General features: G+C 56.8%; 1 protein-coding gene across 1 annotated transcript; it reads right to left on the reverse strand.

Moving 5' to 3' along the window:
* Positions 1 to 1490: 1490 nt before the first annotated feature.
* Positions 1491 to 8178, reverse strand: LOC128332550 (uncharacterized). Its single transcript, XM_053266898.1, has 7 exons — positions 8095 to 8178; positions 7635 to 7794; positions 6554 to 6610; positions 6205 to 6316; positions 5082 to 5263; positions 4053 to 4150; positions 1491 to 3538 (listed from the first exon to the last, which is right to left on the reverse strand). The coding sequence occupies exons 2-7, from the start codon at positions 7710 to 7712 to the stop codon at positions 3412 to 3414; spliced, it is 654 nt and encodes a 217-aa protein (XP_053122873.1). The 5' UTR covers positions 7713 to 7794; positions 8095 to 8178; the 3' UTR covers positions 1491 to 3411.
* Between the last annotated feature and the right edge of the window lie 1702 nt (positions 8179 to 9880).

The following is a 9880-nucleotide window of genomic DNA, read 5'->3' on the forward strand; positions in this document are numbered from 1 at the left end:
CTCTGCCTCCCTGCCCAAGGCCCCTCACCTGCTCCTCAATAGAGTACCCCCCCTTTTTTTTTTGCAACCCTCAAAGCAGCATACAACATTTAAAAACACAGACTCATAAAACAGCAAACAATAATTATAGAAACAGCCTGAAAAGGGAAAAGAGTTGATCGCCCCCTGTCACTGGTCAATCCCTGCTTAGTTTGTTTTATTTTATTAACATATTTTTATACCGCCCAGAACTTATGACTCTGGGCGGTCCCCAGTGGTCAGATCACCTGGCAGAGAGGGTCAATCTCTCAAACTTGCAGGAACCAGGCCAGGAGAGCTTTATTTGTTATGTAAAGTAAACAAAGCTATTAGACTATAGAGCTGGTTGTCATCAGAATACATTTGTGACAGCCAGCTCCACATCAATGCTACAGAATGTCAGTGGCAGCATCAAGCCCCACAGAGCAGTCCCCATGGGGCCAAGCCGGCAGCACCCCCAGTGGTCACTCCCCGCACACATCCAGACATAGAGCAAAAGCACAGGGAAAGACAACCCAGCTGCCCAGCCGGATGTTCCAGTCGGCTCAGGAGAGTGGGGTGGCCCGCAGTCTCAACAGCTGCCCAAAGGTCCAGCCAGATGAAGCGGGAAGCCGTTTCCCTGAGGATCTCAAGACAGAGAACATCCACCACCGGGTTCAAAGCTGCCTCCCTACACACATCAGAAGGAAGTCAGGTTGGCTACAGCCAGGCCTTTGCTTGGCCAGGTTCTCACGGCCCAGTTATAGCCTGGTGATGAGAGGGCAGCTCAACAGCTTCTTCAAGGGGAGGATGAATCTCTGCAGAAAGGTCTTAATCACAGAAGCCTCCTGGTCTCCAGTCTCTGTGCCAGCTCTCGCACATCAATCGCCCTGCCCACCACCTCCTTAAAGGAGACACAAGCCACTGCAAACAGTGATTCTGGCACATGTGCATGCACACACCGGTACAGACTCTGCTCAAAGATTAGCAGCCAAGCCATACCATAGCTGAACAACTCGGTTCTCAACAAAACTGTGCAAACTCATCTGAGCAAGCAGCAGATGGTTCGCTTTTCAACAGACAACTCTTGGAGCGTAACAAACCCTCCATCAGAGGGAAGACACCAGCTGGATGGGATTCAACTGATGCGGCGGCGGTGGTGGTGGTGGTGTAGGTGTAGGTAGTAGCTCTTGCTGCCTCTACAGACCTTTCCCCAAGCAGGCTCTGTGGTGTTCTGGGTCAGAGTTGCCAGAAGTATTTCGCGGACACCCTGGCTTTCTCCCAGACTACCTCATATGTTCAAATTCCCTGGGTGGGAGGGGGAGGGCGGCTGATCCCACTATTCAGCCTCCTCCTATTCCACCCCTCATTTAGGCTGTTCAGCAAGGAGTGAGACAGGGTTGCATCCTGGCCCCTCTGCTCCTCTTTTTTTTTTTTTTTAAATATATATATATAAATATAAATGCATTGACGCACTCTCTATTAGAGGCAGATTTCCATCCTCTGAAATTAGGCCATCAACCAGTTCCAGCAATGCTGTGTATGCAAATGATGCAGCAATTCTCTCCTTTACAGAGAAAGACCTGCAGAGAGCTACATACTGCCAAGAGGAAGAACTAGAAATTAACTATCCGAAGACCAAGGTCAGAAGAAATTTGTGCAACATAAGTGATAAATTGATGGCTAAGACATAGAACAAGTCAAGCTCTGTAAGTATTTGGGTGTGGTTTTCCAATTTAATGGTTACTGGAGAGCACATCCGCTCCATGTTACGCAAGAGGCACAAAAGAGTGCAATGTTGCTCATTAGATTCCCCACCCCTCCACCCCCGTGCAGGTGGTTACGTCCACACTGCAATTCAGGATTTCAAAGGGGGAAAATTAGCCCAACTACTATATGGAGCCCAGCTGAGTAATTACAAGGATTTCCTCATCCTAGAGTTGGAACCAATAGCCTTCTTGTGTGGACCATCCTAATAGGTCCTGCACCACTGAAGAGGTGGGCTGTGGCCAATAAACCAACCTTAACGAGATGGTGGTCCATCCATGACAATGGAGACAGTCTTGGAGTCTCCACCCGTGGAACACCACCCTGATCTGAGCAAAAGACCAAATCGAGAGTGTCACCAGCAGTGTGTGTGTTGGCCCTGTGACCAGTTAGGATAGGCCCATAGTTGTCATGGCCACTGTGAACTCTTGAGCTGCACCAGACTGAAGCCAGCCCCAATTCACCCAGCACCCAAATATTGAACATTGGAGTCACCCCAAATTAGTCTGGATGTAAGCTAGTTGATGGGAGTTGCCCATCTCATAACTGTAACATTTTAAGTGTGTGTACACGTACACGTACACACACACACACACACACACTTAAGTACTACAGTTAGGGAAATAGTCAACTCCAGTCCCTGGCTGGTTAACCGCACAGCTCTACCTGACGAATGGCCAGCCTGTAGGCAGCACAGCTCTCCCTAAGAATGGGGTGGGGCAGAAAGGGAGAGAGAGGGGCAAATGGAGCTCCGGGAAGGAGAGGCAGCTGAGCCTCCTTTGCCCCCTGCTCCTTAGGATGGGCTGCTCCTGCCAGAGGCCAAGTATTATTTCATCCCCCCCAGGACATCAACTACCCAGCTGATTTCAGAAAATGTAACTCCTGGACAATGAAAAGGGGGGGGGGGAATCCAACTGGCTGCAAGCTTTGGGCATCACGTTCTGAATGCAGATTTGCCGCCAGGCACTGATGCCAGCTTGTGCAGGACTCTGCAGTCTCCCTCCAAAGGCTGCTGGGCTCAAGGCACAGAGGCAAGGGCCTGCTTGGCCAAAGGGAATGCGGATGGTGCCACCTAGTGGCAGGACTCTCCCTCAAGGAGTCACAGGAGCTGGGGTGGGGGCAAGGGGGCTGGGTCCAGGGAGCAGCACCCACAGGCGGGGCTCTCTGTCCCGGCTTGCCTCCACCTGTCCACTTCCAGAGGTCTTCGCAGCTTTGTCCCCACAAGGAAGCTTGGAAGGCGCCTTGCGGCTCGGGAAAGGTTCCTCTCGGGCAGGGGAGGGGGGCATGCCCTCCTGTTCTGGGCCTGCCTCTCAGGCCCAGCCCCTCTTGACCGGCTCTGGGTGCCAGTTACTGCTGGGCGGTCAGCGTGAGTCTCGTGCCAGAGCCCGGCCCCAGATGTCCCTCTCAGGTTGGCGCCATGTCCCTTTCTTCGCTGTGGAGACGGTTTTGCTCAAGCATCTGGTATTTGGAAAGCGTCCACTCTGGAAGCCAGCTTGGCATTGCACTCCGAGGACTCTGTGCCAGATCCAGTTTGTCTCTGGCATGAAGTCATCTACTCTCGGGGCTCCTTAGATGCGCTCTAAAGTCATGCAGTCAAGTCCCCAGAATGCTCTTGTCCACCTGATGGGAAAGCCGCTGGTTCTGGATTCAGCCCAGGGTTGCAGTCCCTGCTTCACCTCCTCCATGCCAGGACGCTTGGTGTGGCTTGGACTGAGTCGCTCTTGCATGCAGCCTCCGTCTCCAGTCTGGAAGGCCAGGACGGCAGCGCTGTATACTGTACGTTGCACGCAAGTTGTTGGGAGAGTGGGTCACATTCCCTCCCTGACTTCCCCTCTGCCAAATATGAGTCAGCTGCAGGAATCCCACCACTGCCCTGGGGCAGAAGGAAGCCCCTCCCTCGCTGCCCCCCACCTCCTTCCTTCCCCAGCCTCCTCGCCAGTAAGCCACCTTCTCTGCAGGGCACTTTCCAGACTAGCTGCTCAAAAGCAGCAAAATGCCTTGTTCCGGCAAATTGCATTCAAAACATAAAGCTGCAGGGGGAGCAGAGTCTCGCAGAAACGAACAACCCCCCCAAAACAGCAACTACTTTATGCCGGATAGACAACGCCCTAGCTCTATATCGCAACAATTACATCCGAAAGAAGGCATTGGCAATGAGAACGGCACCCTGCTGTCCGCGTAGGGACTGCAGTGTCATGACGCAGGAATTGTGGAAGCACCCTTCCGAGATACGACGTGACCCCGTTGCAGGGTCTAATTTGGAAAGCGCCGGGGGTTCTGCCACTCACCTGCTGCCGGCTGGCTCCTCTGGCCAGTTCCCGTCTGCCCCTCCAGTTGCACTCTGCCCTTCCACATCCTTCAGCCACAGGGCGTCCCGTCTCTGTACCTGCACCAAAGAGAGTCGAGACTCAGCGGCAGCAGGAGACCCTGTTCCTGGGGCCAGGACTCAGGCGTTCCCTGATGAAGACGATATGGACAGGCTGGGGGGAGGAGGAGGAGAGCTGTTTCTTCAGATGCCTGGGTCCCAAACTGTGTCAGGCTTTCATGGGCAGAGCCAACATTTTGAATTCTGTGCAGAAATGGGCTGGGAGCCAGTCAGGAGCGGCTCGTCCCAACGATCTGGGGGTGGGCGTCAAAGGAGGCACGGCTGCCTCTCAATCCTGGAGCTCCGTTTGCTCCTCTCTCTCCCATCCTGTGTGCTGTCTGCAGGCTGGCCATTCGGCAGGTACAGCGGTGCAGTTACCCACACAGCTCCACCCGATGAATAGCCAGCCTGCAGACAGCACACAAGATGGGAGAGAGAGGAGCCAACGGAGCGCCAGGAACGAGAGGCAGCTGTGCTTCCTTTGGTGCCCCTGCCAGCTCATTAGGATCCGCTGCTGCTGGAGCCAGTGGCGTTCTTGGGGAGCTGGTGACATGGGTTCCCAATGCCTGGTTCTACTTAGGAGCTTAGCAACTGTCTTGTGCATTAAGTGCCATCTCCAGATGCCAAAGGCGGCGGCGGCAGCGGCGGCAGCCAGCACAGAAGGCCATAGTCTGGCTTGGAGGTTGCAAAGCCAGCCTCCGTCTGTCCAGAAGGGGCTGCAGCCACTGGCTTCCAGCAACAGGAAGTCCCCCCCAGGCTGTGCACCTGATCGCGAGCAGGCGGCCCCTGGGCGGACCTCCCCCGGTCAGTCTCAGGCCCTGATCCCAGGCACCAGCTTGGCCCTCCCACCAGGGCCTCACTTGAACCAGATGCAGCCAGGTTAGTGCCAGGCTTCAGAAACCAGCCCTTAGGGCAGGGGAGGCTGTGGGGAGGGACTCCCCCCCAGACCTACCTGCACAAGCAAGTCCTGCTGCTCCCTCAGCAGATCCAGGTAGCGGCTGCTCCAGAGGAGCTTCTCAGCCCGCAGCTCCTGGCTGAGATACTGCACTCCAGCCTCCAGGGCTGCCAGCCGCCCCAGCACGGCACCGCTGGGTTCCTGCACAGCCTGCACCTTCTCCTCCAGCTCCTCGGTACCTGAAGACACCGGGCCATTAGTCACAAGGGCTCCTTTCCCGAGGATCCATCCTGGCCTGATGGAGGGTCAATGCAGACAGCCATGGTCCGCCACGGGCAACTGGTCCCAGAGTGAGCAGAGACACTGGGAAACTCAGAGTGGATCCAGACCTGGGAGAAGCCGCTGCCAGTCTGTGTAGACAATATTGAGCTAGAGGGACCAAGGGTCTGACTCAGTATACGGCAGCTTCCTCTGTTCCTGCGTGCGAATGCTGCGTATCAATGTGTGGGGGGCTAAGTAGGAGAGGTGGGGCAGCAGTCAGGAACAATAACACAGCGGGGAGGTTTCAATAGAGGGCTCCGCTACTAGGAAGTGCTTCTTATTACAACAAGCAGCAGCAGCAGCAGCAGCAACTCCGACGGATGCTGGCGCTGACCCCTAATAAATTACTGTTGTTATTATATACCCCTGCTTGGTCCCTGAATGAGTGCTCACCCCCCTCACAACACACTGCAAGATATTCCCCGCAGGTGACGGGGCTGTTGCTCAATGGAAGAGCCCCTGCTTGCATGGAGAAGGCCCCAGTCCCCTCCCTGGCAGCATCTCCAGGTGGGCCTGGGAGAGGGGACTCCTCCTTGTAACCTTGGAGAGCCGCTGCCAGTCTGTGTAGACAACGCTGAGCTAGAGGGACCAAGGGTCTGACTCGGTACAAGGCAGCTTTTTCTATCAACCCCCCCAAACTGGGAGGGCAGAAGGAGAGGCCCCCAAGAGTCCCCATGTCCTCTGGCTGGCGAGTCTCTGTTAGGATGCCCCCCCCCCGCCGCCCCGCCGCTTCAGCTGGAAAAGAGCAGCAATGCTCCCAGGGAGCTTGTTGGGGGAGGACAGGGAGATGTTGCAGCCAGGCTGGGCCCGGTGGCCTTCCAGCCCCTCCCCCTCCCCCCCCCACCACTGTGGCACAAACCTGCCTGTTTGGGCCAAAGGGGATCCGAGGGCCGCAGGTGTGGAGAGGAGGGGCCGTTCCCCTGGGAAGCCTCATCTCCGCCTTCCAGCCACAAGGTCAGGGAGAAGCAAGCCTGGGAGCAGGAAAGGCCAGGGGTGGGGAAGAGAGGACCCCGTGAATCCCCAGCCAGTCGGCTGCAGCCGCGGATTCCGCCCCCCTCCACCTGAGCCCCCCTCCCGTGGGGTGCAGACCAGAGGCTTGCTGGGCAGCGGCTGCCGAGTCGTCCTTCGCGTTTGGTCCGCAGCAGTGAGGAAGGGCAGCGGCGCAGGGGAGGGGCGGAGCTGCCACTTGCGCGAATCGGGGCCGTTACCTCCTCCAGAAGATGGAAGGCCGCTTCCCAGCAAACCTTGTAGCAGGTCAAGGCAACCTAGAGAGGAGTCAAGAGAGCGCCGTGGGCAGGGCAGCCATCTATCCCTGCTAAGTGAGCCAAGAGACACCTTCTGGGGTGGCAATGCTCTGACATTGAGCAGGGGGAGAGCAACTGGCCCGATCCAGCCCCAGCACAGCATCCCTCCAGGGGCTGTTGCTGGTATCTGCCTTATGTTTCTTTATTAGATCGTGAGCCCTTTGGGGACAGGGGACCATGGTATTTATGCATTTTTCTTTGGAAACCGCTTTGTGAACTTTGCTTGAAGAGCGCTATATAAATATCCGTAGTCGTATCTGTTCCTGCCTTCTGCCCCCGTGCCAGAGGCCCTGTGCTGTGCTGCCGGTTTGGTGCCAGCCCAACAGGCTTTTGGTTTCCCCCCCAAAAAAACCATGAGAACTGCCATTTGCTGAGGTGCTGAGTACTTTCCGAGGCCAGCACACACCTGACCGACAATCCCAGGATTCTCTGAGAAGCGAGAACAACTCAGAGCGGTTTAACTTTGTGCTGCAGGCTTGTCCTAAGAGCCCCTTGCCTTTGCTTGCCCTCTCTGCCTCAGATGGGGTGCTGCCTGCTTGTGCATGTGGGGCATACGAGGGAGAAACCTGAGCCCCGAGAATAGTTTGCCCTCGGAGAGGAGGGAAAGCGGAGATCCAATTCCCGTTTGAGATTGAAAGATGCAAGGCTTTTTGTTGGGCTTTGGCAGCAAACCTGTTTGTTTGTTTGTTTGTTATTTCGATCCTGCCCCAAACGCAAGTCCTCTGGACGGTTTACAAAACAGGCTGACGTGGCTTCCTGGCCTCCCAACAGGTTCCCAACGGGGCCTGGAGCTGGCACTGCGGGCGGCGGCTGGAAGTCACCCAGCGAGGGAGCAGGGAGGGCATGGGAGAGGAGGGGCGCCCTCCGTGGGGCTCTTCTTCACCCCTGCACAAGGGCCCAAGGAACTGAGCTCCCCACCACCCCACAGCCTCTTCGCCCCGCCCAGCCCGAGCAGCAGAGCCTCCGGTCCAGGCCCGTCACTCACCCACATCACTCGCCAGAGCAGCAGCAGCCCAGCCAGGGCCTTGGGCACCGGGGCCCAGAGCCTCTTGCACCAGGCCATGGGGGCCGGGGGGGGTGGCCGGCAAGGGGTCAAGCCGTCCTGGAGGGGCAGCGGCAGAGGCAGCAGCGAGCAAGAAGGCGGCCTGCTTGGGGAGCAGAAAGGAAGAGCGGAAGGCGGACTGGTCAGGGCTGGGCTGCTGGGCGCCCCCAAACACACACACACCCAGTGGCTCCTGGAGCTCAAGAGGGCCGCTTCGCAGGAGCCTGGCCTCCTCCCCAGCCTGCTGCTGCAGCTGCTGCTGCTGCGAGGGCCCAATCGAGATGCCACAGGAGCAGCTCCCTGGAGAAAGGGCTGCAGAGGGCTGGCGGTGCATGCACCCAGGAGGGATGCCAGGCAGGGCCCCCCCCTCTCCCCCCCCCCGGCTGACCCTTCTCCTTCGTACCTGCCTTCTGCCACCCTTGCAAGCCCAGCAAAGGGCCGAGGCGGCTTTGTGGCTTCCCTCCTGGTGGCTGCCTCCCAAGGGATCAACTTCTATCCTCACTGCAGTGCGGGCAGGAGGTGGGATTAGCCTAGTTTGAGGCTTGGTGGCGCTAAGCCAGTGCGAGCCCCACAGAACAGAACACCACACACACACACACACACACACACACACACACACACACACACGGCGGGCGGGGCTGAAACTGCAGGGTGCCAGCTTCTCAATCACACAGGACTCTTCCTCAAGTCTAGGTGCTTTTGCCCTGGGAGGCATTTGTGCAACTTCAGACCTTAGCAGCAGCAGCAGCAGCAGAGCCTCCCAGGATCCCCTTCCCCAGCTTTCGTTTTGGAGAGTACAGACGGGCTTGGGCTAGGAAAACCATCTTGCTGTAGTAGATAATATTGCTCCTTAAAAAAACAAAAGACCACGCACACACAATCCAACATGCAAGGCTGGAAATCTTGGGAGTGGAAATCAAGCCTGATCTCACTTGCTGTGTGTGTGGGGGGGGAGACTGACTGTGCACATGCTCCATGGCACAGCTTAGAAGGGTCCATATTAGGCACCCAGCACAGTTGGAAGACCACCTTAAGTGGCGCAGCGGGGAATGCTTGAACTAACCAGCAGAAGGTTGCCAGTTCACATCCCTGATGGTATGTTTTCCAGACTATGGGAAGCACTTCTATCGGGCATCAGTGATATAGGAAGGTGCTGAAAGACATCATCTCATACTGTGTGGGAGGTGGCAATGGTCAACCCCTCCTGTATTCTACTAAAGAAAAGCCACAGGGCTCTGTGATCTCCAGGAGTCAACATCGACTCAACGGCACACTTTACTTAGATCTGGAAAAGGACAGGCATATGCTACCCTAGGAACATAGGAAGCTGCCATATACTGAGTCAGACCCTTGGTCCATCTAGCTCAGTATCGTCTACACAGACTGGCAGCAGCTTCTTCAAAGTTGCAGGCAGGAATCTCTCTCAGTCCTATCTTAGAGATGCTGTCAGGGAGGGAACTTGGAACCTCCTAGATGCTCTTCTCAGAGCAGCTCCATCCCCTGAGGGGAATCTCTTCCAGTGCTCACACATCAAGTCTCCCTTTCATATGCAACCAGGGCAGACCCTGCTTAGCTAAGGGGACCAGTCATGTTTGCTACCACCAGACCAGCTCTCCTCTCTTAGCAGCAGTCTGCCACAGGCTGCAACACACAACATATACACACACGCCCCACATGAAATGCAAGCAGCAGGTGAACGCAGGTACCTACAGTTGCCTTCTGCCTGGGGGGGGGGCGGGGGGGAGCACTCTCTCCTTCCGCCCATCTCTGCAAAGGGAGGACTTTCCAGCGTTGGCCATCTTCACCAAGAAAGACTCACAGTCCTTCATTCCGGCCATGGAAACTGTTCAGCTCCACCCCACAGATGCCCACCCAAAGGCCACCACCGGTCCAGCTGCCTGCTGTGAGCCAGGATCGCTCCTCTGCCGTCCCTCCTCTCCTCCCCCAGTCAAGCTCAGCAGCACCAAGAGGGGAGCTGCCCTGCCTACCCGCCTGGGGAGGACCGGCCAGAGAGAAGAACCCCTCTGTGCACACCACCCCCAGGGCGGGGGGAGGAAACCTCTCCCTAAAGGGGAGCCAAAGCCCACCCCGGACTAGTGCTTCTGCAAGAAGCCGCATTGGCACTCAGGTCCCCCCACACCCCTGCTGCTGTTGGCCATGGGGTGGGGTGGGCGGCAAAGATACGTCCC

Source organism: Hemicordylus capensis, chromosome 7, assembly GCF_027244095.1.
Source record: "Hemicordylus capensis ecotype Gifberg chromosome 7, rHemCap1.1.pri, whole genome shotgun sequence".
NCBI lineage: Eukaryota > Metazoa > Chordata > Lepidosauria > Squamata > Cordylidae > Hemicordylus > Hemicordylus capensis.